A 27,996-nucleotide genomic window follows, 5' to 3' on the forward strand; every position below is an offset into this window, starting at 1 on the left:
GGCAGGCCTGGATAGCAACGCAACTGCTAGGCTTGTGGTGGCTGCTACCTGAGCAACCAGAGAGGCAATCCAAAGAATACAAACAAGCTGATGTGACGAGAGTCCAATTTCGACCATTTCCACAGGTGGTCTGTCTCTTCTTTTCCTCTCCTGTTTGCACATTCTTTGCTTCTCCTTTTGCTGCTCTGTATCCCTCGGTGTCTCACTTGCAAAGCTGCACTGCTTCATTCGCTCTACACATTGTGGGTTTGTAAACCCGTGGCCAGTCCTTAGCAACAGCCCCCCGTCTTTTAACTCCTCCCATCAAAGCCGGCTTTGAGTCTCTGCAGCCTTTTCTGTCCTGTGTGTCTCTGTTTTGCACGACAACAAGTTCCCGTCCGCCCACCCTCCACCCACTCTTTCTCGCCGGCCTGAAGCGCACATTTTTGATCATTCCACAACTCCAGCGTTTGTCTGCATTCCACCCACGCGACAAAACTTTGCTGCACAACCACTCCCCAGCCTTGTCCACCAACGAATCTAGAGGAGCAAACAAACTTGCTCATCCATATATCATCCTGCCTGTATTTTTGCTTTGTCTTGCTGCCAGAATTGCCACCCGCCCCTATAAAAAGGAGACGTCATGGTTGGCCTGGCGCGCGCCTCAAGCAGTCGCTTCCTGGAGGGCTCCATGAATGATAGGGTTTCTGCTGTACCGCCTGTGGAGTTTATAGGCCATAAGCATTCTACATCATCTTCCCTTGGCTCGCAGACTGACCAGGACAACGATTACGACGATATTGCCGCTGAATTCTTAACCTGTTCAAGTCCCCGCACAAACTCCAATTCCACCATGGATGCTCAGCTGTCCAAAATTGCTCCTTCAAGCACCAAAAAATCAGCCAGCACCATGGGCAACAAATCCAAAGGCGAGAAGCGATCAAGTTTCTTGCCTTCTCTCTGGGTTGGGTTCCGGGAAAAGCTGAGCTTCCGGAAGGGCGAAACAAAGCGACGCCCACACTCAATACATGCTGGCGTGTTGCTTGGCCCGCGTCCAACTGATCTCTCCTCGACTTCTGTTATCACGAGCACCCCTCCGCCTGAGATGTCGGAGCCCCAAGCTTCTCAGGCTTCCAACGCCTTCAAGCCACCCTTGGGTATGGGCATGGGCAATAATGGCGCTCGCCCAACCCGTGAAGAAGTTATGGCGAACTACAAGTCATTGATGGCCCAGGGCTTTTTCGGGAACCATGCCATCCAGTCTACCCGCCAGCCCCCGCCAAAGCCATTATCCACATCACAGTCAATGGGTAATTTTGCTGCCATCTCCAGCAATTCCCAACTTGCGCCAGGAACAGCAGATGGACTTCGTTCCAACCCCGTTCCGCCTACACCGACTTCCATGGAGCAGGAAGACGAGTCTATGACCCCAACAGAATTCAACCCCGAGGCCCACCCTGGAGCTCCTGCAGCCCGTCCTGTAACTCCTGCGGCATCCCGTCCCGTTTCATCGCCCATGGATCGTGATGTAGGAATCATGTCTGGCTGGCTTGGTGGTTCTGGACAGAGAAGGGGCATGAAGCGTAGTAACGCTGAGGCATTGGATAAAGAGGTGCCAACGCAAAAGAAACTGCGCAAGTCAGCATCCCGCATGGGCGACTTGGGTAATTTGGGAAGACTCCGCAAGCGTGGAGGAGAAATCTCTGGATTCTTATCAGGTCGGACCTTTAGCGCGGCCTCGTCCTCTTCGGGATCTTTTGGAAAACCTAATGGCCCCACCTCTCCTCTCGTAAATGACATGCCCATGTCACCACACTCGCCACTCCATCCCAACCCGTTCGCCCAACACCCTGTTCACATCCCTCCTCACCCAGCGCCAACATCTACACCTGCCCCGTTGAACCGCCTGAAGAAACGGCCTACCATGGCCGACATCTCAGCGCCGTTGACACCACCTGTGCACATGGCTCCTGGCGCCTTTGAAGGCATGCAAAATGGATATGATGTTGAGTCGCTCATTAGCGACGAGTTGCCTGTGAAGGCTGTGTCGCTCTGGGAAGCACAGCAGGAACGCCTCCTAGCACGGCGACGATCGGCTATGAGTGAGTTGGCACTGCACGATGCACGTGTTAATCAGCGTGGAGGCACCCGATCGCCCGTACTACACAGTATGACTATGGATATCGATGATGATGACTTGGGCATGGGCATAAAAACAGGTGACGCGCATTTCCAGCAGCATGCACGTGAGTACAGTGAGTACCAGCAACTTGGGGGCATGCAGTTCATTTGAATGACGAGCATCCTCTTTTTCGCATCAGGGTTTGTGCCGTAGGACTACTATTTGTTTTCTTTACACACGCACAACACACAATGCTCGCTAGTGTGATGGAAATGTTGTTGGCAAGCGTCTTTTCCTCTTTTTTTATGTCTTGCACCTGAGAATTCTGGTTAATGATGGCCATGATAACGACAATGTGTTTGATGATCTAGGGCGGCGGTATGTATTGCTGTTTTATTACCTTATTCCCTTTATTTCCTGTTGATGGACATGTAATGTGCACGTCGTTGTCTTTTGTCCTGGATCTATTTATGATGGCGTTTGATATTGGACCAGATTTTTGTTTCTTGGGCGTTCTTTTTTCTCTTTTTATTTCTTGTACCTTGACCGCTTAAAAATGCGCAGGCTGTGTTCATGTCCCTTTGGTTTCTTTTTGATGAATAAATATTCAATTTTTCACTGTCACGCAATATTGTAATGTTGAAGATGGAGGAAACAAGACACAGGTTATTTGATGATTGAACGGAGGTGTTTATTGACTGCAGTAATTCTGTGACAAATGTAGAGCCAAAAATAAATAAATAAAAAGAAACATTGTCTATATTCAAGAAGAGGAAAGAAGAAGAAGAAGAAGAAGAAATTGAAGACAAATGCATCAAGTAGTCCAAGGACTTATGAACGCTTGACAAATAATATAGATGATATAGTATAAAAACCGGATAAAAGAAAATGCCCCAAATAAAGAATAGAGAGATATCATGACGCGTCGTCGCTAGAAAGCAAGAAAAAAGGAAGGAAAGAAAAAGGCGGACATGAAAAGGGACGAAGGAAATCGATAAGAAAAAGGGAGTGAACCTAAGTAAAGAGTAGAAGAAAAGAAAAGAAAAGAAAAAAAAGAGAAAAGCCAAGAAGCGGCCTGGGTGGGATACAACCAGCCTGGAGTATCACAAAAAATGTCAAAATATATAAAAACATAGATGGAAGAAGAGCAATGAAATAATACGCGTATCAGCGCCGGAGATACAACCTTCACACCAGCTGCGAAGCCCGGCTACGGATCTCCTCGTCGTGCAGAGCACACACCCACAAGCAACGCTCCGTAATGCCCTCAACAGGCTGGAAGTCGTATAGAGCGCTAGCTTCGAACAGGCGCAGCAGCGTCTTGACTACGGCCGCAGTGCGGCGATAGCGCTCAAAGTTTACTAGGGGTGCGGCTGCCTGTGATGAGGCGGGCACATGGGCAGGACGTTGCGAATTGTAGGTTAAGTCGTGCATGTAGATGCCGATAAAAGGAACACAGCCCTTGTCGGAGCCAGTTTCCATCTCAGAGCGGATGTTGTAGAAATTGCGTGTAGGCGTCATGAGAGTTTCAAGGCTGCGCACAACGCTGACTTCAGCAGCTGGCACAAGTGCCCATGTCTGAGCCAGCCGTGTCACTTCAGGTGATGTCAGGGCCATTGTAATTTGTGCTAGTGAGGCAAAGTTGCGGTAGCGACGACAGTGCTTGGCAATATGGATTAGCTTGATGATGCATCGCGCACGCTCGTTGATGTTTTGTGTCAAGACAATCTCCGAGACGGCCCACTTAACCATGATGTTGAAACGCGCAACGACTACATCAATTCCATGAGAGTCGGAGTTGCGTAGAAAGTCGAGCCAGGACCTCCACAGGCCATTGGTCGAGGTCTTCCAGCCCATCTCAACCAACTCTCTCCAGTCTATTTCAATAAGAGCTTCTTTTTCGATGAGCGTGAATTGCTGGGCAAGAACATCCGAGTCAAAGGCCAGAATAAATGGCAGGTGTGACGCCGCTCGCTGAGAAGCAACCACGACCTCTTTGTTCGTCTGACCCTCAGTAGCTACAGCACCACTAACAGGCGACTCTTGTGAAGGCCGAGCAGAAGGATACTCAGCTGTGTGGCTATGTGTGGTAGTGGGAGTAGCCCCAGGGGTCGGTGGAAGAGGCTTATGCATTGTAAAGGAAGACGACTGCATATCTATAATGCTAGAAGTAAAGTTGGCAGGCACCGGCGGCACTTGGACCTTGGGGCTTTGTTCAGGGGACGACGGGATATTAAGAGCCTGTTCCAGAGTCATAGGTGGTGAGGGAGGGGCGATATGGGATGACGAGTTATCATTCTCGCCAAGCCGGGGTGAGCCGTGCTTGTCCATATGTCCAAGATAATCTGGGGTAGCAGGAGCAGCACCCCCATCGAGGCTGTCTCGAGTGATATGCTCACTATAACTGTTGCTATCTAAGAACGAGCCCGAGATGCGGATTTTGGGGTGAGAAATACTGTCCTCATGTTTGGCATCAGACCCCATAGGCATAGCATGGCAGAGAGCCGGGCTCAGGACAGAAGTCAAGTCATGCGAATGAGCTGTACTTCCATCATCTGAGATATACGCCGGCTGTTTCGCCCAATCCCGATCATGACTTGCTAGGCTGCCATCGTTGTTAAAGCTTGCCAGGGATTCGCGTTCTTGGGAGCAGAGTGATTGGCTGGGATTCTTGCTACTACTGTCATCTGAGAAATGGGCCGTGTCAGCTTCATAACGAGGCATAGGACCAGCAGGCAAGAAGCTGTTACAAAGAGGAGATCCAGGAATATTAACAGCTTCTAGCGATAACCCAGTCATATTCATGACGGGAGAAACAATTGAGCCTTGGCCTGTAAGACTAGCCTGGCGGTTTTGTCGTCTTTCAGTATCGATAATGGTTCGATTTCCAGTGGCCAGCTGGCTTAGGGAAACGCGTTGTTTGCGCAGCCGAGGAGGCGCGGGAGTCAGTTCGGTGAAGGTGGCAGGCTTCTCATAGCGGCCTTCAAGCTTCATCAGGGCAATCTCGATGCCATCATCAACATCATCTGGAATTGCAGCCAGCTTGCGTAGTTCAGCCTCAAACGACGAGCGCATAGGGGGATGCATCGACGAGTGTGTGCTAAACAACGACAGCTTCTTGGAGGGAGGTTGCTGTGGCGATGTGGGTGACCCAAAAGGAACTGTATGCGGAATGGGCTCTGAGACACTAGGCGACACAGCTTCATGGTACGGCTTATGCTGGCTAAGGCTAGGGCCCTCGTTATAACTAATTCTATACGAGCTTCGAATTGAATCGGTAAAAGTGTCTATTGTTGTCATCGAGCGAGACCGGAACATGGACAGATGTTGGTCAAGGTCATTGACCGTGCTAACCTCACGCAGATTTCCAGCAGGACGTCTACGTAACATGCGTGCGGGTTGTGCCTTGTCTCCAATCTCAGGAGAGGCCGAAGAAGCAAAGGATGAGGCGCTGATGCTCCTTCTATGAGCTCGGTGGTGGGAACTATGAAAGGAGGTGTGAGGCTGATCAGCACCAGACATTGTTGAATGATGGTGAGACTGTGTGACAGTAGATGCAACAATAGAATCATCAGCACGAGACAAAGGACGCGAGGCAGAGTATTCTTGGCAAGTCTCGACCTCACCATGGGTGTCTCCCTCATCCTTTGTCTCCGCCTGTTGTGAAAGAGGCAGAGAGCTGTTGGTATAGCTGAAGCCTGTTCCCATAGCAATAGCGCGGGGAAATGTGGCAGTTTGGGGACTCCGGAAGGCCTGGTTTGGGGAGAGACAACCGCCATTCAAGAAACTTTGAAGATCGGGCACAAAGGGGGGAATAATGGTGTTCACATCGTCAGGACGGACAAAGAAGCTGTGGTTTGGCATATTTGAAGTTTGCTGGGGCGCTTCGTGCAGATGATCAGGCGGCGTAGAGGGCGGCGTAAGATCTCCAACATGAGCCAAAGCCTCTGTGAAGCGCTCAGCAGGAGGCCCAGAGGGCATAGTAGAGCCTATGTGTATAGGTAATGTCGATAGATCAAACGGTTCGTGTCTAGTATCATTGATGATCATGATCGACTTGCTCCCAGCAGTGATAGCCCCATCGCTAAGGACTCTCTTGTGGGCTGTCTTCCGATAGCTAGTACCGCTACGAATGCTCATGCCATCGAAAGAGGTATCTAAATGAGCAGACGCATAGGTAGGCACCCGATACTGCTCTTCGGTATCCTGCCACCCTAGTGCAGACTCTTGAAGAGAAAGCCTGTTCTGTGATCCGGCACCCGTTTGCTCATCCCGAACAGCCGACTTAAAGGCATCAGCAATCGCAGCACCAAGAAGATCTACACGCACAGCCAGATTTTCATCAAATTTCTTAGGCTTGAGTAGAGGCACAACGCCGCTAGAAGGTGCTGGGTTAGACAATAGTCTAGAAACACGAAGCTGTTGGCGGGCCAGCCGTAGCCCTGTAATGGGACAACGAGTAGTGCTCAGGGCCCTCTTGACGGTATCGAAGATCTTCTTGACGCCAGGTCCCGACACATAGTGACGGTTGTTAGAGGTTACATTAGATTCGCTCTCCATGCTTGACCAGCGCATATTATCAGCCTCATCAGACGAGTGTCCAGCTTCAACTAGCGCTTGTGATGGAGGGAACAAGTCGCCACGCACAAGACTGCCAAGAACTGGATGAGGCTCCATGTTGTCTGTAGGCCTAGCGGGCGGTTCAGTGCGATCTCGCAGGGAGTCTGACAAGCTAGCATTACGCTTGTGAGGCCTCACTCTCTTTCCTACAATGTTCTTAGGAGCTGATGCAACTCCGCCTGATGGGGCAATATTGTGTGCTGTAGCAGGACGAGCTGAATGAGCTTGGCTAGAGCTAGAGCCAGTGAAGCCAAATTTGTGCAAATTCTTGACGGTTGGGAATGTGCATGAGGCCACGTCAATACTTGACACGCTCAGCGGGTTGGCCCCGTGGCGAGGCCCATTCTCATGGGAGGTTGTATGCTGCGGTATGCTCTTCGCAGATTCTACAGGAGCACGGCCATTATTACTTGATGAGCCTTGAATGACGCTCGCGATACTAAGGTTATTTTCAAGCTCGCCACGCGTGTTATCGATCGATGGCCGCAGAATAGACTTTTGCTCCCAGTAAGCAGGGTTTATGTTCATGTCTCGATGGCCAGCAATGCCACCAGGAGTAATGTCTGGGTCAGTCCCAGATGACGTTGATATCGACTCATCATCGCCATCCCAGAACTGAGCACACACTCTTCTCCAGCATTTTTTAAGTTCATTGACAATCTTGAGATGCGGTCGTACTTCCTTTCCAATCTTGACAAGATTGCTGCTAAGCTCGTTAACGAGATTGCAGAAAGAGACGCGCAGCTCCAGATTAGGGATAAAGTCATCGACAAAGTAGTTAAGAATCCAATGGCGCAGGGCAACAAACGTTCTAACTCGCACGACCATACCAATTTCATCGTTACGGTCAGCTGCCCAGTGGAATCTGGAGACCAACATGCAAACAAGATCCAGAGGCTCAAGAAAAGCGCGGAAGGTGAGGAAAAAGTCGGACAGTAGCTCGTAATCAAGAATGCAAGGAGATGTGATTTCAGCAATGAGTCTGGATGGGGTGGCCGCCATTATAGCCCCTGAAGGAGAATAACGGACTAGGTTCCCGTCATCACAAGCAGGCTTAAAAGTAAGAGCATCAAACATGGCAGGTCCGACTTCTTTGCGTGCTGTGATATTCACTGGCTGCACTGCAACAGCGGTAACCGGTGGTTCTTGATCAATACTAACACGCGGCATAGGTGTTGTCGGCTCTGATTGTGAGATTTTTACGGGAGTGACCGTGAGCATCGGGATGGTGGGCATAGGCGGCAGAAATCTCCGCGGGGTTTGAACCATCATCCAAGTTGGCTCTCGGGAAGCACCATGAATGGAAGGGGACATGAGAGATTGTGCGACATAGCTAGAGCGAGGGAGGGGTGTGGGAATAGCAGAAAGTGTGTGTGCGATGCTTGAGTGGAGATCCTCAGTAGCCGTGTAATCTGAAACTCGAAGGACGGGTGTTCCTCGAACAGTAAATCGGGGTTGCCCAATGCGGGGCGATGGAATGGGGACGTCAATGAAAGGGAGAGCGTCGGTTTGTCCAGCAGTCCGCGGGCGTGCGTTCTCCTTGTTGTTCTGCTGGTCATGACTAGAACTGTGGCTCTGCGAGATGACAATCTTCAGAGCACCTGAAGTTCCATAGTCAGGGGAGATGGTAAGAGATGGGAGAGCAGGGACATCATATCTGGCAGCGTCGGAAGCGGCCCGCCGTCGGCCTTGTATGGTTTTTGTGGTACTTGGATTAGCCTGAATATTAGCATCAGGACTGGAACCCATCAGTGGTTGATTTGGGGCGATGACTGTCGGCGAGGGAGTCTCCCATTGGCTGAGATGTAGGTCGCTAGATTTTTCGATATTGGAGACGCGAAGCTGAGGTTTCCGAGGTTTTGTTGGGATATTTGCATCGCCATTTTCGCCTGCAGGTTGACTAGCATCAGGAACCATAGTAGTATCGACTCCTGTGGTGGTAGGCAACGTTGTAGTAGGCATATTTGGCTGGGTGAAATAACGCTGGTTTGCCGGTCTCACAATCGGTCTGTTGTGCCATGAAGCTTAATGTTAGCATCCGTTCATACATGCAAGGCGTGAAAGCTGGTGTGAAAGTAGGGGGCATGTGCATGCACGTACCTTAAATATATTTTTCCATTGTTGCCGACGTTTGACACGCTCAAACCACGGCGCCGTTGCGGCGACTCACAAGCATCATCAGCACCTAAGCGCTCAGCGTCTGACTTTTTGCGTATCCGGGCATGGATGTCGTGTTCCTGGTGTTTTCGTTCATTCTTTGGCACAAGAGGCTTCAAGGACGCAGACGGTGCTATTTTGAGCTTGGTTGGTACTTTGGAAGAAACAACACGTTTAGACGATGTGGTTGATTTTGACGCAGCACGCCTGAGACGGCTGTGTGCGGAATCGACAGAGTGCGGCGATACGTTTAGGGGCTGCGGCTGCAGGTGAATCTGGGTTTTGATGGTGCGAGTATAGACGGGCTCGGGGTCAGGCTCGGGCAGCCCGTTGCTAGGTGCATCCATATCTGGGCAATGAGTATTTTGGTGTTGACTATTTAAGTGTGCTTCTAATGGATTTTGCTTTGATAGTTGGCGGTTTTGATGAATCTGCTTCTTCTTGATATGTTGGTTCTTATTTCAGTTACTTGTCGTCGGCAGGATCACAGGGCGCAGCAGCTGCTGATGTGCATAGATTCTGCAAAGGGGACGTAAAGGTGCAGAACACAGTTAGTTTTTAGATTGGATGAAATGGCATTGGCTGTTTAGTCGTAGGACTGGCAGATGCATGAGAAATAAGAATAAAAGCGGTAGCGAGCAACAAAAAATGGAGGTAGATAAGGTGGTGGATATGTGAGGGTATGGGTGAGTTTGTCTCTAGACGTTACGCGAGATCCACAGGCGCACAGGACAGACGGTTGGTGCTAATTCATCCACATGCAAGAACGCATCACGGATAGGGGATTTTGGCGATGGTCTGTGAGGAGGATACCGCAATGTGGCAGGTCGAGACTTTCGAGCCAAGGCGTGATTGTGCTACTATTTGTAGAGATAGGGGGATGCGGAATTTGACGTACTCGAAGAAGCCATACAGAAAGGCCAGAAAAGCTAAGTAAAAAGAAAAATGGAAAGAAAAGAAAAGCTAGCCAAAGGCTGCCTGGAGGACAGTTGCTCGTTGCGCCTAAGCAGTCATGAAAGAAGCGCAGGCGGGAGACTCGTGATGCTGGGCCTGGCTTCACGATTTTAACTAGGTACAATGAAAAAATAAAACGCATTCGCCGATGGAAGCCCAGAGAATCCAGCAGAGACTAGCAGCTATGATAGGAAGAATAAAAGAGGTAAAAGAGCGGAAAAAAAATTAAAAAAAAAAAAAAGAGAGAAAGAAGATCGCGAGCCAGGGAAAGAACAAAAGAACAAGGCAGGCAAGACAAGACAAGAAAAAGAAGACAAGGAAAGAACTAGACAAACAGGGCATAAACGCGCAGCTCAGCTTCGAAATACAGCAGGAAGCAAGACACACAATACAAGCGAAGAGGCCAGAAAAGGAAAGCGCAAAGAGGATTCCCAGAAAATCAAAACGGAACAAGTCCTCAAGAGATTTTTGTCCGGCTATTTTCCGTTTCTCCCTCCTGTCTCGACACGGGTTGAATTCCATTCCTTATTTGGGAGGGGGGGAGAAATAATAAGATGAAAGGAAATTATGCGAAGCCGCAAGGAAAAAACAATAATTGGCGAGTAAAAATAAAAAGTGACAACCCCCATGGCAGTGGTACAATTTCCCCATTCTCAATCTACAGAACCAGCAACCCTCGTGCTTGCCTACAATTCCGATAAGGGGCTGGTACAGGTGTGCCATCTTAGCCCCATCCCAATCCAAAGGAAAAACGAGAATAACGATGGTAATATTAAGATAAATGCATTAAATCCCCCTTCTCTTCGGTGGATAGGAAGGATGGCATGGCATTCATGAGTAGGGCAAGCAGAAGGGGGAAGGAATGCAGCGCAACAAAGAGCTGGCAGCTGCTTTATCTGTCAGAGCAGCTTCCTGCAATCAGTTTTGCGGTTGCCGTTTATGGGCGTAGCATGTGTCTATGTGTCTATGTGTCTATGTGTCTGCAAAGGCCTTTGGCGTGTTTTGTGTGCTGTGGCAGTCGGCATCTTTGTGCCCTCTTTTGTGGCTCTCTTTCCTTTTTCTATCCATTCCCCTCCTTCCATTTCCTCTGCGCTTTTGTCCGTTCTCTCCTCTGCTCTTTCCCTTCTCAACGTACTCTCTCCTGCCCTGCCTATGCGTGTTTGTGTGTATAGTATAAGTATAGCCTTGTCTTTCTTGTTCTTAGCTCGCCAAGGTCTCGCATCAACAGCTTCTCCCTTTCTCTCTTGTCAGGTATTGGGCTTTTTCTGTTCGAGGTTTTTACCTGACAACAGACGAAGGGCTCCTCCGGGTTCCAGAACCAGACCTAGCTTGGTCCTTACTATAATTACCCTCATGAGACTCTACTCGGTTCGTACACAAAAGCGGAGGGGAGCCTGCGTGAGCCCAATATGTGCTGCTGTTGCATGCAAATTAGTCCATTCATTTCCAGGGGCTGGCCTGCTGCTATCAGCCTACCCTTTGTGTTGCATCCCACGCTGACCATTAGAAGCCAGGAGGTAAAAAGGAAAAAATTTGCGTATCCATGTGCATACATCATGGGCCTATGAACAGGCCAGACCGCCTCAATTGTCTCTCTATCTTTTCCTTGCTGGCAAAAAGCCAAACTTCGGACGGAGATTAGATTAGGCCTCGAGATGCCCACTCACATGGCCCCAGGCCTAAGGTTCTCTCCTCCCCTCGCGCAACAGCGCCACCCTTGTGCAGAACAGAACGCAATATCAATATGCAAGCAGCAAACACCACGTACAGTGCCGTGCGTGCAGCTTTGTTTGAGCTGTAACGCGCTGGCCTATACGCTAATAATACATTACATGTATAACCAGGAGTCCGTCCACCTGTCTCGACAACCACACAGGCTTGATGTTTATATCCCCAGGTCACTTTGCCCCGAAGCAGTTAGCCATGAAGTTTCAGAAGTTTGTTGAGCCCCTCCCCTAACATAGACAAAGAAAGAGAGACCTTTCCGTTACCAGGGCTCAATCCATCCTTCCTGCCTTTGATTGTTCTTCCCCTCGTCTCTTTCTCTACCAGTTCCAACATTTAACTGGTCTCGCCAAAAAAGACCCTCGGTACCAAGCTCCTCACCAAGACTCATCACACGAGCGAAGCCCTCTTGTTCGTATATTCCGCCACAATCAATATTCACACTACACTTTGCTGTACCGCCCCCAGCCTTGACGAGAAGGAAAAAAAAAAAAAAAAAAAGCAATGAAGCCACAAGCAAACCCCAAAAGTAAAAATAAAACCCCCCAAAAAAAATACCAAAAACATGTCCTGCTTGTCTCCCCTGCCATCCCCCTCCTCCCCCCCCCCCCCCCCCCTAGTCGCCATGCTCTTGAATCTTCAAACTAGGCTAGACCGAATCTGGAGGGAATATTCAGTCAATACAACACTGTGGCTTGCTTTTGCCATCTGCCTTCTCTCTCTATTTCAACATTGAGTTTTCTTTATTTCTCCTGCCCCATCCCTTGAGTGAAGACCTGTATTGTTTAAGTGTTCCTGATTTGAATTTTGTCACAATCATGGGAATGTCACTTGCTTGATCAAAAGCCTCCTACTGGCCCATGTAATGTATAGGCTCATGCTTAAGTAAATAACCCTAATGTCTGCATGAACATAACCTTAATGTCTCCATCAACATAACCCTACCATTCGCGTTTCATCACAAGCTACTTTCTCTCTTTAATTTCCACTATATTTAGTCCTGGCGTGCAAAAAAAAAAACTCCTGTGTTGTTCGCTGACTGCAAGATTGGGCCTTAAGAGCTTTGTGGCTTTGATATTTCGGCAAATGCGAAGCGCTGCATTCTGATTAAAAATGGCGGGTATACTACAGCTAAGCTATACGAACTTATGTACCTTGCATGTGTGTATGAGCTCGTGTGTACGTTAACTGGCATAGTGCCCATACCATCAAGTATAGCTAGACCCAGCAAGAACAACGCTCAGCAACTCAGCGCGCTATAACGCATTGATTTTATTAGAGCCGGGTCGTCGGAAACAAAACAAATCTAATAATTGGGCTATTCCGATTTATATCCGATCGCAACCACCCAGTAAAACCAAGCCTGTTGATCTTGGCAGAAATGACTGTAATCTGATACAACTGCGCCTTCATGCCAGGCACTGGGTTCTTCTTGGCTACACATGTGAGTGGATATTAGCTTGCTACTCTGCAACCTTGGCTGCATTGATGGCATCCACCATGAGATTCAAGAAGATCGGGCCGGGATCCAGCGCCGACCCATCTTCCCGAGGCTTGCTGGCTGCCTTGGCTTCAAAGAGGAAATCTAGCACGGTCTTGATGCCTAGCTCAACGCTAAATTGGCCTTTGCGACGTTCTGCCTCCGTCATGACTGCTGTGTCCTGGATCTGGCCGCAAATATTCTGGATTTGATTGCGGTCAAACACGCGGCTGTGATCCATGACGGTTGCTAGCTCGTTGAGGCTGCGCAGTGGGCGCACATCAATTTTCTTGTCAAACACATCGTCAACCTCGAGAAGCTTGAGAACTCGCAGCTTGGATGTTGTGCAGAATACTAGAAGGCGGTGATCCTTGGGAGGTGGCGTGCTGATCAGCGTCTGCAATGTAGCGAGAATATTATTGCTGAAGCGCGGGCCGATGGGCGACCAGTCAATTAGGCGGTCAAAGTTGTCGATAAGAACCAAGGACAGTGGACTTCTGTAGGCGTTGGCAAACACGCGATTAATGTAGTCGACTGAGGGGACAGGAGGTTAGCTGCTACGATACCTATCAAAAACAAATACGTAGGTATGGGCGAGGAGAGAGAGAGAGAGAGAGAGAGAGAGAGAGAGAAAGAACTTACTTTTCGAAATTTCGTCTCTGTAGGGGAGCAAGTCCTTTGGGCTCAGCACCTTGACAAATGGATACTGGGACATTCTGGCAATTTCAGCTGCCAGGGCAGTTTTGCCAGCACCGCGCACTCCATGAAAGAGAATAGCCTGGTGTCTTTTGCCTTCAGCTTCCCTAATAGTATTGAACGAGCGCTCGCCTTGATTGAGGATATCCTGGATGTGCTCAGGATTGAACTTGATGATGCCGTTGGGGAGCAACATATCGAGATCTTGCTCATCAACGCCGTAGGCAGGTCGCACTTCCCTGAGGGCTTGTTCAAAGTCGGCCATGGTAACCTTCATGTTGGCAACATCGTCCTTGATCCCGGCAACTATTTGAGTGCATTAGAAACTAGGAAAGGCTTATGGGCAGGATTGAAGTCTAGGAAACTTACGCTGGTCAATCTTGGTATGGCGAGAAAAGGCAAACGACGTGGCAGCTTTGACTAGACCGCTGAGTTCGGCACCCGAATAATTCTTGGCTTCGGCCGCCAGAGATATCAAGTCGACATCGTTGCCAAGAACATCGTTATCACGCATCTTGCTGGTATGGATTTTTACTATAACAAAGTTAATAGGGTCATTTCTCTCTTGAAGGTGGTCGGTCCAAGGGCAGGGGAATGATGAGGGGAAGAACAAGAAAGGAGAGGAACTTACAAATTTGAAGACGGCCCTCTTCGTTAGGTAGACTAATCTCAAGCTGCACCTCGAGACGGCCAGGACGCAAAAGAGCTTCATCAATCATGTCCTTTCGGTTAGTCATACCGATCAACAGAATGTTGTTGAGTTGGTCAACGCCATCTAGTTTAGTGAGAAGTTGGTTGACAACACTGTCTCCAACACCAGTGCCACCACCAGCGCCAGAACCACGCTGCTTGCACACACTACACAAATGCTGCGTTAGAAAGTTTGATGGCGAATTACAGAGGTTCATTGATTCAAAGAACTTACGCATCTAATTCGTCGAAAATGATGACGTGGAGGCCAGACTCGTCGCCCTTTTCCTTGTACTCCTTTTCAGCGCTAGAATAGAGGTCAGTCCTGATGTTTCTCTTATCGACCCGGCATGGAGGAACTTACTCTGCGAACATCTTTCGCACATTCTCCTCGGACTGACCCACAAACTTGTTCAGGATCTCAGGGCCGTTGATAATCTTGGGCTCACGACTGTTGAGCATTTTTCCAATCTGTCTAGCCATGAGCGTCTTTCCGGTTCCCGGAGGACCGTACATAAGGATACCTTTGACGTGCTGGATGCCTAGCTTCTGGACCATGGCGGGCGGGAAAATGCGCGAGGCAAAAGCACGACGGAAAATGGTGGCAAACTCTCCAGCTAGGCCACCGATACCCATATCCTCAAACTTGAAGTCTGGCGCAATGATAGCATTGGTGTTGGCACGCTTCATAGAAGCTTCCATCTGCAGATCGCTGGCTGCATCTCGGTGGAAGACGATCTGACTTTCCGAAGTGATGATGCCTCGGGTGGTATGATTGCGTGAGCTCGCCTGGCCCTCAACGGACATGCCAAGATCAATAAGAGTTACAGTCTTGACGACAACAAGCAATGGGATGGATGACACATCCATCAAGATACGCTGGCCGGGCTGGACGATGTGGTTCTCAAAGCTCCGAGTAAACAGCTTTTGCAGATCATCCTCCTTGTACTTTTGGGCAGTCTTTTTGTTGGGCGAAGCAAAGCCAATTTCGACGTCCATAGTTCCAATGTATACCTGCTTGTTGTTGCCCTGAAAGGGCGTCCATTGGTGGCCGGTGAATGTGTCGCGAACACTGATACGTGCCCAGTTGCGTTGCGGTTCGGAAAGACTGCGTAAGACTGATTAGCAAGAGGTAAACCAAGAGAGCGGCGTTGGGGTCTTCGGATAGATTTTTGGCATCTCCGTGATGCAGCGGAAACGTACCTGATGCACCCCCGAGGAAAGTGCTGCATGGGGCGGGCGGTCATGACGAATTCTTGGCCGTCCATGTTTGTAATCAAGACGTAGATATCGCTTCCGTCAGGGTTGGGGGAGAAATCAGCCGAGGATACGGCACATCTGACAGGAAGAAGTTAGCGGGCCCGAGAGCTCATATTATGTGTGCACAGTAGAGGGAGCTACCCACACATTCTCGTAGATCAATCTAGTCTGCATCGTCTTGTCTTCAACTTTGGCTACCTGCAGGTTGATGGCCGGGCCATTGCTGCCGCCTCTTGGTTTCTCGGAAGGCGGGCCACGAGAAGCCATGGGGTGCTGTCTTGGTGCTGACGGAGCCTGGCCGTAGCCGCCACCACCCGAATAGCCACTGGGTGCAATTGAAGGGGCTGCAGCACCGCGGTTTCCAAAGAGCGCATTACTGTCGTTCGGAGCAGGGCGACGGGGAGGAAGATTGCCGCCGCCAGGGCCATGCGGAGGCTGGGTGTAGGGGGGCCATTGCGGGACATGGCGAAGGGCGAGATATGCGATAAGGAGCAGAGGGAAATATAGGATATAGACCCAAAGGCTTTAGGCCGTTGATATGAGAGACGGCTCGTGTCGGGTGATTAAAATCAAAGCTAGTCCGGGTTTATCAGCGGGTGGTCGGTTCGTTTATGGCAGTTCCTTTGATTCGGTATATTTGCTGTCGTGCGTTGGGAAGGCCGAAGGAAAGCAAAAAGGTTTCTGTCAGTGAAGAGAGCGACTCGACAAAAGTAGATTGCCAAGCGTATAAAGTAAAACTAGTTTGGAGAGGTAGAGAAATAAAACCGGTGATGAAACAGGCCTGTTGCAACCAAGATACTGTCCTCAACAAAGCCGGCGGCCCTAGCTCTGTAGTGGCTTAGGCTGTCAGGTGGCGAGGGATATCTGGCGGCTGGAGCATCGAGGCCTTCTGTATGCCAGCTGTCAGGGATAGAAGGCCTGGTCGACAGCTTAGCTTTGAGCTTAGCTGGCCTTCAGGCTGTGTCAGCTGCCGCAGGACGCTGCAGGCACAAATGTGACAGCTGGCTCACCAGCTGCACAGCAGCTGTCAGCAACTGTCTCATATGACGTCCTAGGCCATCCCAAGAAGGCTTCCAGAAGGACACTAAAACAAACAGGCACCAGGATGGAAGGCTAGAGGAATTAAAGTGGGACTTTAGGGTGTCTATGACAACAAGATATAATTGGCTGTGGTGGGTCAGGATTTTTACTAGGCTATCAACCCCCTCCCTTGTAGTGCCTGACTTGGAGCTAAACAGGCCTGGATCAGGTGACGTTCTAGGCCCTGGGATCAGTGAAAAAAGCCCCCCAATTTGCTATCAGGGCCCTATTTTTTTTTTACAATGCTGTCGTCATCCTTGGGACTAAGGCTAGCAATAATGAGCGTGACATAAGACATAAGACATAACATAACGCATTTGCTGGACAAAAGACCGGACCAGACCAGGACAAGGGGAAAACCAATGCCATCATCGTGCATACATACAACACAGACATAATACGACTATGCATTCTTCTTTCCTTTTATTTGCTGCTTCTGGTCATCCACTAGCTAGCTAACAATGTGTTTGTGTACTTTGATACGATACGATGGTATGATGTACGTGATGCATTCTGATGGCTGACACACACAAAAGAGGAAGACAAATGAGGAGAGAAGGCAAGGAAGGAGAAGACAGGAGGAGGGAGGAAGAGAAGGGGGGAGAGGGGGGACACGACGATGGCCTGGGGGTCATATGCTCGTCTACTTTAGTCTGGCTGGGCTTGGTCTGACGTCGTTCTTCGCGTCCCCTATGAAGGCCAAGACAAGCTAGACTAAACGCTTGTGTGTCCTGTCCTCCCTTCGCTTGCAATCATAAGCTTGCCGTGTTATCCATTCTTCTGGGAAAAGAACCCCTGTTACCTTGTTCTTTTTCGTTCTTCCCATGTTGCCGTTGTGCTGCTATGCCCTCTGTGCTTTTTTAATTTTTTATTTTATTGTTCACCATATTTACTTTGTCAAGTTTTCTCCCCTTCATTTCAAACCTGACCTTTTTTCTCTTCCTTCTTTTTCTTGGGAACAGAGAACAATACCTCCCTCCACAGCGCCATTGTAGCTAATATCGCCCTATAATTTCGCCATCTTCGCTTTCCATCATTATCACCGTCTTCTCCTCCTACGATACAACCTGCTGCTTCTTGGCTCACGCCCTTGCCATCTTTTCACTGCTCAATTCTCCCTAACCCAAGATCATGCTTCCTTGACCTCCGGCCATCATCAGCAGCAGCCTACAAACTTCAAATGTCTTCCTCACCGTCTCTCTCTACGCCATCGTCGGCCTCGTCTATCCCCCTCTTCATCCGCCGTCCGTCCAAGTATCTGTCTAATATCGAACGCCATGCTTCCCCTGCCGCGCCTCCTGTCGAATGGCTTTCCCGCACATGGAGCGTGACACATTCAACGCTCGACATGTGGCGGTCTGCCCGCAATGTCCGCATCACGTATAGCCAATTGCCTAGCAAGAACAACCGCGCGCGGATGGATGATCTGGTTGAGTATGAGAGCAATAAAACCGCCGCCAATCACCCCGTCAAGAGCGTTGTAGGTGTCGACACCGTGTGCGGCCATGATGCCTCGTCGTGGACTTGGCGTGGCCGTGGCTTGCTCTTTTTTGTCAGCAGTCACTGGGAAATCCTGGCCTGGGGCGAAAACACTCTTCCCTCGGGCGAGATTGAGTGCTGGACTGTCACCTGGTTTGCGCCCACATTGTTTACCAAGGAGGGTATTGATATCTACTGCAGCCGGCCCGAAGGGCTTAGCGAAGACATGTACTCGCAGATCCTCATCGGCTTGAAACGTATGGAGGGCAAACAGGTGCCGAAGCTTGTCAGCGAGCAGATGTCGCCAGTCGAGATCCGGCTGCCGTGGAGTGAGAGCGATCTCTAGAACTAGGGCGGCAAGCCACGCCGAGCCGGGTTGAGCCAAGTCGAACTGAGGCGAGGCTGTCATGAGTTGTGAGAGCAGTTCAGATCTGTTACAGCACTCTTGTATTTTTCCGCTTATTTTTCCTTCATTTCTTTTTCCTTTTTTCTTTTTTTTTTTTCTATACTTTTTCTCATCATCGTCATCATTCCCATTGCTACGCAGCATTCACGGAAGCTCCTATTGCTTCATTTTTCGTCTTAGATTTCCTTTGTTTCTCTTGCTCGAGTTATACACTGCACTGCTAGTTTTTTATTTGTTATTTTTCTCGGGACGGCGTTCTCGTTGGGCAGTGGGAAGGGAGGGGAGGGTTTGCTGCATTTTCTCCATCATCTTTCCTTTGTTTTCTTCTCTTTTTTTTAGTGGCCTCCCCTCTCAGATTGCTGGCGATCGGCTTCTGCGTCGGGTATGGCTTGATTTTTGGCTTTTTCTAGACTTGTTTTGATCAATATCACACTGATATTCTACTTCCCGCTCTTTTCGTCCTCCGTCTTGGTGTTCATGTCGTTGTCTATATCGCCTGTCTCTACTCCTCTCCTGGTATTCCCTATCCTCATGCTTCTTTTCCCTTCTTCCCCTTTGTTCATGGTCTTTTCTTTGTCCATCCCCTCCTCTCTCTCCTGGACTATCGCTCTGGTGCCGGTGCAAACGCGCATCTGAACGAGAATGTCTGTGCGACAACAAAGGCCTCTGATCTTTTTGTGGATTTTCGTCGTCATTTATGCGCAAGTCAAGTCTTTTCTCGTGACTGTGAGTGTGACTTTGTCTGAGACCATGTCCATGGACTTGACTGCGACTGTGACTGCCACTGTGCCTGTGCCTGTCATGGTGTCCATGTCCGTGTCCGTCATGTCTCTTTCTATGATGTCGTTTGGGACTATGATCCCTCTCGCTTTGGCTTTTTTTCTCTTCTTTGTTGTCGAATCGGCTTCTGCTGCTTCCTCTTGTCTCATCATCGTGATCGTTTCGACTCCTTCTGTTTTCGGTGTTTCCCTTTTGTTCTCTTTTCAAGGCTTGAATCTCTGCTTTTTGCTGGTCCGCAAACTCTTGTCGCTCTTTTTTGAGCTCGCGTACTTGTTTAGAAGCCTGTTTCATCGTCACCAGCGGATCAATGCTGGCTAGCCGAGCCGCCTCCCGCTGTGGTCTTCTCGGGTCATCGTTTCCCCATACGTCGTATGTTGGCGCCTCAAACTCGACTGCAGCGGTTTGTGTTCTGGCGGCTGAAATCCTGGTCGATGCATACCATAGGGCATCACGGCTACCACCACCACTGCCGCTGCCATTTTCTCCTCTTTTCCCACTTTCCCCTCTCCCTGCTACTGCATGCGAAGAGTACATGCCGCTACGGGTCTTGAGCCAGTCCTGGTTCTGCTCATCTTGGTCAATTTGTGCTGTTGCAGCTCGTGGTGTATGGTGGCCAGGGACCGTGCTGCGCTGGTGCTGGTACAGGTGCTGTGCACCGCCAAAAAGGTCAATATGGCCAGCCTTGTCCGTGATTGGTCCGCTGAAGTGTGTGTGCTTGCGCTGGTTGGGCTCGGGCTGCAGGCCAGTCGTCGCTCTATAGGCCAGGTTTGTATTTTGCTTTGCAAGCCGCAATTCGTAGTCTGTATCGTTTTCATTGGCGTGTTTTCTTGGCCGCCTACTGCGATCGCCGTGCCCTAGTGAGGCGCTTGGGCCAGTGCAAGAATCCGTTGGCCTTGCATATTCTTCACCGCCTCGCCTGGTCCTATTGCTGTTGTTCTGATGATCACCGTCTTCTACGGCTAAAAGATTTTCTTCTCGCAGTATTGCAAGCCGTTGTTTAGCATCAGCAGAATCTGCTCTCTGTTTTTCCGCCTCTTCTTTTGCGCGCGCCTCGGACTCATCGCGTCTGACGCGCGCTATATTGTCTTTGTTGTAGACATTCCATGACTTTTTGCCTAGTAAATGTAAAGGCATTGTGGGTGTAAAGGACAGGTCGGCAGAAGCGAGAATAACTTGAGGGACAAGACCAATGAAGGGAAAAGAGCTCAAAAAATGGAAAGAGTATGTTAAGTTCTAGAACCGGATTTGTGTCTTGTAGGGAGAAAGGTTGAAGCCACTCTCTTATCCAAGCGCAAGCTCGGTCGTTGATGATGTCGTCATGTCGAGATTTTTTATGCCTCGTATTGTATTGTATTGTATTATTTTACGTCTACCTACCAATTATTTCGCGGTAATACGACGGCATATTCCGGACAGGAGCCGTTGGCTGATGTCATCTTCCAGTGACTCCTCCTGGGCGGTCAGCAATTGCAGGTTTGCTTGGATTTCGAGCGACTCCTATGACTTTTTAGGGTCCGGCGCTTGGGCCAGGATGGCTCTCTGTCCAGCTTTTTATGCCTCGAAAAATTGTGCATGCTTTTTATACACGGTTTAGGCCGTATTTATTTTGTAACACTTAATAATCCTCATTAGTGTAGTGGTGATCATACCTGCTTGTCACGCAGGTGACCTGGGTTCGATTCCCAGATGGGGAGATATGCAAGCAATGCCATTTTGGCATGTTCTCATTTTTTTTTTGCTTGTGCTGTCAAATAACACAAGAGCACAGCTAATTCGCAATCTGGCATGCGTGTTTGCGATTTGTCTTGTCTTTGTCAAAAACACCATGACCACTAATGAGCCAAAACAAATACATAAAGTCACAAAAATTATAATCTTCTCTTGTACAAGCTCAGCTCTCAGCTATGACATCAGAAAGCCAATCCTGCCTTGCAATAACACAGCCTTGTCCAGTGCCGTCAAGTAGCCCCACTTCTAACGTCAAGAGAAAAAAAAAAGATTTCGCAGCCTTGTCCCTTGTCCATTTCCCACCAACACTAAATATACCAAAACCCTACCATACATAGCATTAACAATGGCATCCACACAAACGATCCTGCTTTCGCCTGCCGAGCTAGCCTACCTCCATGACTCGTTATCCCTCACACCGCCTATCCGGCCCGATGGCCGCAAGCCAGACCAGTTCCGTCCGCTGACGGCCGAGACAGGCGTTCTCCCAGGAACCAATGGGAGTGCACGCGTGTGCTTCTCAGATGGCACAGAGGCCATGGTTGGTATCAAGGCTGAGATTGAGCGCACACGCAATATGGGCCAATTTGAGGCTGAGGCAAGCCAGTCAGGGGAACAACAGGATCGTGATGGTGCAGACATTAGCGACGTGCGGGCTTGCAGCGAGTGGGTTGAGATTTCCATCGAGATCCCAGGATATCGCGATGACGAGAGTAGCACTATATTCTTGGCGTCCATGTTGAGCGAGGCGTTAGTAGCAGATGGGTCTTTTGTGAAGAAGCTGGCCATCAATGGCAGATTTCACTGGAAGCTATATCTTGATGTAAGTTGGAAGCTCACAAACAACTGAGATATGAATATGCGACTCTAATTCCATTTTGAAAAGATTCTTCTCATTTCTACACCGCTATCTTATCCCCTACCTCTTCTTTCGCTTACGACACACCTTGCGCTGCTTGCTGCTCGTGTCCCCAAGCTGATCTCCGAAGGTGATGAAGATCCCATGTTCAATGATGACTGGAACGCTGCCATTTCTTTGTACTCTGATACAACCGAAGGGATGAGCCCGCCAATCACCCTTCTTGTCATCTCGGTCGGCAACAATATCATTTTCGATCCTTCACAAGAAGAGTTAGCAGTCGCCGAGACTGCGCTGGCAATTTCAGTGGCTGAGCATAAACACAAGCTTTCTCAAAATAGCTCAGACCGCGACATTAGATTACTTGCTGTTCGGACAGTCGACCCTCCTTCGCGCTTGACGCCGCCGGGCGTTGCCAACACAGAAAACACAGCCGTTGCCGGCAACGCAGTCCCCGTGGCGAAGAAGTCCCTTGCCCGGGAAAATATGGGAAAACCGGAGCCAGGAGTATGGAGGGCGCCACAGGGAGGGGCTCGGTTTGGTCTACTAGAAAAGATTATTACAAAAGTTATGGAAAAGGGCGGTGTTGTAGACGAGGTTCTGGATGGGCTTGCGGGCGTTGATTTATCATAGAAGTCAAGAAGAATTCCTCCAAGAGTAAAATCACGAGATACCCAACATTCAAAATTGCTTATAAAAGCTTTGTATGAAGTATTTGCAAATGAAATGGTGCTCGGGAGTATTTGTGTGCATGTTAGTCTAAATGGTGTATTATGTCGTTATGATATACATTTAATGTTACAGTTGAGAGGTTGTAAAAGGCTAGACAGGAAGGAAATCACTTGTCCACCAATAGCAGAATGCAGATGCATTGTTATTAAAACAGCCCAAACCACTTTTTGCGTGGCTGCGTAGGATCAGACGTAGGGATAGTGGGCGTCTCAACAGGCCCGCCAGCAGCGTCAACAATGGCCTGCTTTGTCTTTTCCTCAAGTTTGGCCACAGTCAGCTTCTCTGCCTCGACTTGATCTTCCGGCTCGGGGATTTTGCCAAAGATCTTGGTGATAGGGCTCTCTTGCTCAATCCCGTGCGCGCGCTGGTACATCTTGCGCTTCATAGCATCATCTAGACGGGCGAAGCGTGAGTCGATGGCCTTTTGATTGCTATCGGCGTGATGTAATTGAATAACATGAACCCAGGCGAAGATGAAGTGAGTGGGATCGGTGAAGAGTTCGGATGACGGAGGAATAAGTTCTTTAAACGGAGAAGTTTGCGAGAAGTTCATCAAAATTGAGGTGACTCCTAATACCGTTAGGGTGCCCTGGAAATAAAAGTTAGAGACAAATACAGATGAACATGAAAAATGACGTCTTGAATGAGGGAGTACGCACAATCGCAATCCATGAGTGCACTGCTTTGCTTGTCCAAAACCAATGTGCAAAGGTACCCTCGGGAGGAAGCATTGTGGGGTAGTCGCGGTTATTCTGCTCCTTGATCTCGTCAGGCGTGAACGCTGGGCCGTAGTGTTTGGGCAGATTTTTGCGCGCGAGTCTTGCGCCATGAGAGGGTGGGACGAAACGGGTAGGCTTTTCTAGGACGGTATGCTTCGGTTGGGACGGAGGCTCAGATACGGCCAAACGGGTAACCGAAAGGGAGAAGGCCCGCATGGGTATAATCGGAACAGCAGAGGAGGGTCGGACCCGGGACAGCCGGGCCCCGGTAGCGGCTGAGCGCCAGCTAGATAGAGAAACCGATGAAGCCATTGAGGCGAGTTAGGAAGCTGTGGTGTGGTGGGAGAGGTAACCTCGCAGCACAAAGAGCGTGGGGTTGGAGCAGCACAGCTAGAGCAGTGAGCAAGTAGGTGGGATCCGCTAAAGAAGGCTTTTCTCGTCTCAGTTGGCGTATCTTTTTGGGCCAATAGGAGGGGAGCGGATCAGCTTTATTCTACCAAACAAGGCTGGACCAGGCTTGGTTGGACTCTGGTTCAAGATTGGTTGGTTGGGTGAAGGCCCAAGGCCAAATGCAGGGGGTTAAACTGTGCAACCACGGAATTTAGGCCAGCCTTCTTGTCATTGCGGCTCTTTGAGAAGCTTTAAAAGTGGAGCTATTATTTACGCCACAAGCTACCAAGTAGCAGCTTTAAGTCGAGAAGGGAGATGGGGCGCGTCACGTGCCAGTTGATCCGCCCGACTCTTCCCGACAGAAAGCAAACCTTCTTTTAGAAACTCTGAGGCTCTGATTGGTTAGTGGTTGCCACCTTGTGGCTAACAAAATAATCCTTCGGGCGTCGCTAAGCGAAAAAAAAAGGAAGCTGTGGAATTTTCAGTCCGAAAAAATGGCAGCTGTTATTCTAGCTGTTGACTGTTGGCGGTATCAATTCAATTACTTGCCGTGTGCTTTTATTTCACTTGTTTCCTCTTCTATTTTTTTTCTCTTTTTTTTTTCTTCCTTTTTTCTTCAAGCTGTTCATCACCTTCAAGCCAAAACTTCACGTCTTCTCACCTTATATTACTTTGAGTTTTTCGATCCATTTTCGGAAACCTCTTTCACCTTTTATCATTCTTTAATCTTTATACACACAACCGTCACAATGGCCAAGGGTAAGTCTTTCTTGTTTCCTCCAATGCTTTATTTGTGTCTCTACCTCTAGCAGGCGTATATCCCATTGTCTCTTTGACCTAGTTGATGTGACATGAACGGATATTCAGAGAGCTTACTAGCCAAGCCGCTAAAAAAATGGCTTTCCGATTTGCTGCTCTTCCAAGCCTCAACCAGCTCACATTTTGGTATAACTGCTAACAACTCATCCGCATTACAGCTGAAGGTGATCTCAAGAAGGGTGCCAACCTCTTCAAGACTCGTTGTGCCCAGTGCCACACCACCGATGCTAAAGGCGGCAACAAGACCGGTCCTGCTCTGCACGGCCTTTTCGGTCGCCAGACCGGTTCCGTCGCCGGCTATGCTTACACTGATGCCAACAAGCAGGCCGGCGTCACCTGGGACGAGAAGTCTCTGTTCGATTACCTCGAGAACCCCAAGAAGTACATTCCTGGCACCAAGATGGCCTTTGGTGGCCTGAAGAAGGCCAAGGACCGTAATGACCTGATTGCGTAAGTGTTTCTTCTATGTCCTACCTCATAGCATATTCCGTCTTGTTTAGAGCCGCAGACTAACGCCTCTTTTCTACAGCTTCCTGAAGAAGGAGTGCTCTTAATTCTTTCATTCTCGCAAATATCCCGCATCATCAACGCCAACCCGGTTATACGATATATCCAGCGGTGAATAATTCTTTTTCAAAAGCATAGCGATTCGGTCAAATGCGCTTTGAATTTGTGTATAATAGATGTCTAGATTACTACTACGGAGCTATGGGGTGTTCTCCTTATTAGACAGACAGGAAACGCTGTCGTAGTACACCATGAATTTTGTTACCAACAACGATTTCTCTTCTCTTTTTCTATCTTCGTGTCAAAGCGCCCTCCATATATGTGCAGTGATCAATTCCGTCCAAGTATTTTTTTTAAAGTAGCCTAAGTACTACTCTAAAATATGACAAATTATCTCTATTTTGCCCCTGTCTATATAGGGGGCTGCTTGCAGTATGGTCTAATCATTACTGCAATGCTAATTATTACAGTATTACATATCATAAAGATTCCGGTTGTGCCGAGGCCAGCAGATAGGTGCCCAAGCTTCACATCTCAGCTGCAAGCTTGAGGTAATCCAAGTGTGCGCTGTCCGTGACTGTAGCCGTCGTCTTGGCCAGGGCTGCCCTCCAGTCTTGTTCTGTTAGGCGCATGTCGACCTCACCCGTCGTGTTGGCCTCAAGTTCCATGACACGTTCTAGACAGTACTGCACAGCGTGTTTATGTAGCTGCTGTAGATCCGCACCACTAAAGTTTGCGCATTTAGGGTCGCGGGCAATACGCTCAATAAGTTGTAGGTCCGCCTCGTTATGCCCATATGTTGTGCGTGTGCAGAATAGTGTACGGAGGATGTCCACACGCTCTTCTTCATCCGGCAAATCAACGAACAGTCGTGTGTCTAGTCGCCCCGGCCGCAGCATGGCTGAGTCGATCATATCCGGCCGGTTTGTCGTCGCAATGACGTATACGCCCGTGCGGTCTTGGCCGCCGTCTAGCTCAGCAAGAAACGTGTTGACAACACGTGCACCGGCCTCTGTGCTGGTGTTCTCACGACGTGGAACCAGCGAGTCCATTTCGTCGAAGAACAGTAGACACGGCGCGCATGATCGCGCCCGTGTGAATAGCTCGCGGATCTTGCGCTCCGATTCGCCCACGTATTTGTCTAGTAGCTCGGGTCCTTTGATTAGCACGAAACTCGCCTGCGCTGCGTTGGCGACGGCTTGTGCAACCAGTGTCTTGCCGCACCCGGGAGGCCCCCAGAGTAGCACTCCAGACGGCTTGGTGATGCCAAAGCGAGCATAGATTTCGGGATGTGTAATTGGCCGGATGATGTTGGCATAGAGCTCTTTGCGCACACGACCCAAACCGCCAACTTGTGCGAAGTCGATACTGGGAATGGTGCTGAAGCCCTGCCGCAATAGCTGCGGCGTGTACGAGACCATAGAGTTGACGACATCATCCAAAACGACAGCTTCGTCGCGGGCTAGGCGATGCGATTCAACCATAGACTTGGTAAGAAGGTTATACAAATCTTCAGCAACATACCCATGTGTGCGGCGTGCGATATCCGACCAATTTAGTTGTGGGAGATCCATGCCTATACTGAGCGCTTCAAGAATTTGCTCGCGTGTCTTGACGTCCGGAACCTTCATCTTGTGCGTTTCCGCTAGACGCCGCGACAGCAGCAAGTCTTTAGGAATACTCTCAGCACTATTGGTAGTAGCCACTACAGCTATGGGCCGCTCTGGAATTTGTGCATCAGAAAGCTGGATGAGCGCTTCTGATATCAACACCTTCATTAGGCGATCGCTAGACCCTGCCCCAGACGAGCCAAATAGCTCATGAAAACCAGGGAACAGAACAACACAGGGCGCAAGCCGCTTAGCTTCTTCGACAACTTCGGCCAAAACCTTTTCGGCCTTGTCGACATTCAGAAGCGTGCTGTTCTTGATCTGCAACAGCGGCACCTGCCATCTGGACGCAAGATACTTGATGGTTGCCTTCTTGCCGCAGCCCACCGGCCCGGAAAGCAGCAGGCCGCGATTGAGTGACCGGCCCTCTCTCTTGAGCATATCCGGAAACACGTACTTCTCCAAATGTGCGATCAAGTCGTCTACACCCCCCAGGGCTGGCACATCTAGCTGTGTGATGGTTTCGTAGCCACGGCCTGCGCGTAACTTCTTCTTGGCTGGAGCATCGGTGGCGGACACTGTCAGTTTGGCTGGTGTAGTCTGTGAGGTTGAAGCGCTAGGGACAGCAGGTGGGGGCGAAACCGTCCTGCGACGCTTCTTGGGGCGATCGGGGCCGTCATTCATGGCGATAACACTGGGTGTTGCTTTGGAAGTACTCCAGCCTGAAACGACCTGGTTATTAAGCATAGATGCGGCATCTTCTTGGGCTGCAGCTTCCTCGGCAAGTCTAATTTCATCTTCCTCGTCATCAACTATGGCTTCCTCCTCCTTGCGGAACCTAAGAACCCGCTCAATGGAATCTTCAAGTGGCCGGCGTTTTTGTCGAGCAAGTGCTGAGTTGGAGCTCTTGATAGAGTCGTAGATCTCGCCAATGGTTAGACGTCGTGGGGGGTTGCGTTTCCCCTCGGCCCGCTCATCTTCGAGCTTGCGCACAATTTGGTACACACTGTCGTCTATGCCTTGACGTAGATGGCTGCGTGGCCGTTGCTTGACAAAACCGACCATATTAAGAAACTGGGCGACAAAAAAAGAGAAATTAGCTCGTGTAACAAGCCGCGAGGTTCGTGATTGAGAGCAGAAATCTAGACGTTGTCGTGAGTTGGTGGAAAAAAATTGCGATAAAGTTTCTTATCGATAAGATCAT

At 49.5% G+C, this 27,996-nt stretch overlaps 9 protein-coding genes across 9 annotated transcripts; 4 read left to right on the forward strand and 5 right to left on the reverse strand.

Moving 5' to 3' along the window:
* Positions 1–622: 622 nt before the first annotated feature.
* On the forward strand, positions 623–2,272 carry HOO65_010567 (uncharacterized protein; the record flags this gene model as incomplete). The annotated part of the gene is made up of 1 exon (XM_070999750.1): positions 623–2,272. The coding sequence occupies one exon, from the start codon at positions 623–625 to the stop codon at positions 2,270–2,272; it is 1,650 nt and encodes a 549-aa protein (XP_070862389.1).
* A 1,017-nt stretch (positions 2,273–3,289) lies between these two features.
* HOO65_010568 (Guanine nucleotide exchange factor LTE1) lies at positions 3,290–9,225 on the reverse strand (the record flags this gene model as incomplete). Its single annotated transcript, XM_071005235.1, has 2 exons — positions 3,290–8,729; positions 8,822–9,225. The coding sequence occupies 2 exons, from the start codon at positions 9,223–9,225 to the stop codon at positions 3,290–3,292; spliced, it is 5,844 nt and encodes a 1,947-aa protein (XP_070862390.1).
* Positions 9,226–13,020: 3,795 nt separating this feature from the next.
* HOO65_010569 (Vesicular-fusion protein sec18) lies at positions 13,021–16,147 on the reverse strand (the record flags this gene model as incomplete). The annotated part of the gene is made up of 8 exons (XM_071005375.1): positions 13,021–13,571; positions 13,680–14,039; positions 14,103–14,267; positions 14,365–14,591; positions 14,659–14,730; positions 14,788–15,531; positions 15,627–15,761; positions 15,882–16,147. 8 exons carry the CDS (start codon positions 16,145–16,147, stop codon positions 13,021–13,023), a joined length of 2,520 nt encoding a protein of 839 aa, XP_070862391.1.
* A 1,796-nt stretch (positions 16,148–17,943) lies between these two features.
* Positions 17,944–18,588, forward strand: HOO65_010570 (uncharacterized protein; the record flags this gene model as incomplete). Its single annotated transcript, XM_070999751.1, has 1 exon — positions 17,944–18,588. The coding sequence occupies one exon, from the start codon at positions 17,944–17,946 to the stop codon at positions 18,586–18,588; it is 645 nt and encodes a 214-aa protein (XP_070862392.1).
* Positions 18,589–19,343: 755 nt separating this feature from the next.
* On the reverse strand, positions 19,344–20,562 carry HOO65_010571 (homocitrate synthase; the record flags this gene model as incomplete). The annotated part of the gene is made up of 2 exons (XM_071005923.1): positions 19,344–19,444; positions 19,503–20,562. The coding sequence occupies 2 exons, from the start codon at positions 20,560–20,562 to the stop codon at positions 19,344–19,346; spliced, it is 1,161 nt and encodes a 386-aa protein (XP_070862393.1).
* Positions 20,563–21,502: 940 nt separating this feature from the next.
* HOO65_010572 (Exosome complex component RRP42) lies at positions 21,503–22,648 on the forward strand (the record flags this gene model as incomplete). Its single annotated transcript, XM_071005974.1, has 2 exons — positions 21,503–21,979; positions 22,043–22,648. 2 exons carry the CDS (start codon positions 21,503–21,505, stop codon positions 22,646–22,648), a joined length of 1,083 nt encoding a protein of 360 aa, XP_070862394.1.
* Positions 22,649–22,892: 244 nt separating this feature from the next.
* HOO65_010573 (uncharacterized protein) lies at positions 22,893–23,682 on the reverse strand (the record flags this gene model as incomplete). Its single annotated transcript, XM_071006124.1, has 2 exons — positions 22,893–23,336; positions 23,407–23,682. 2 exons carry the CDS (start codon positions 23,680–23,682, stop codon positions 22,893–22,895), a joined length of 720 nt encoding a protein of 239 aa, XP_070862395.1.
* Positions 23,683–24,605: 923 nt separating this feature from the next.
* HOO65_010574 (Cytochrome c) lies at positions 24,606–25,229 on the forward strand (the record flags this gene model as incomplete). Its single annotated transcript, XM_071006173.1, has 3 exons — positions 24,606–24,615; positions 24,834–25,125; positions 25,205–25,229. 3 exons carry the CDS (start codon positions 24,606–24,608, stop codon positions 25,227–25,229), a joined length of 327 nt encoding a protein of 108 aa, XP_070862396.1.
* Positions 25,230–25,709: 480 nt separating this feature from the next.
* Positions 25,710–27,857, reverse strand: HOO65_010575 (Ribosome biogenesis ATPase RIX7; the record flags this gene model as incomplete). Its single annotated transcript, XM_070999752.1, has 1 exon — positions 25,710–27,857. One exon carries the CDS (start codon positions 27,855–27,857, stop codon positions 25,710–25,712), a length of 2,148 nt encoding a protein of 715 aa, XP_070862397.1.
* Between the last annotated feature and the right edge of the window lie 139 nt (positions 27,858–27,996).

This window comes from Ceratocystis lukuohia (assembly GCF_044167205.1).
Source record: "Ceratocystis lukuohia strain C4212 chromosome Unknown Supercontig1_pilon, whole genome shotgun sequence".
In the NCBI taxonomy this organism is placed as follows: Eukaryota; Fungi; Ascomycota; class Sordariomycetes; order Microascales; family Ceratocystidaceae; genus Ceratocystis; species Ceratocystis lukuohia.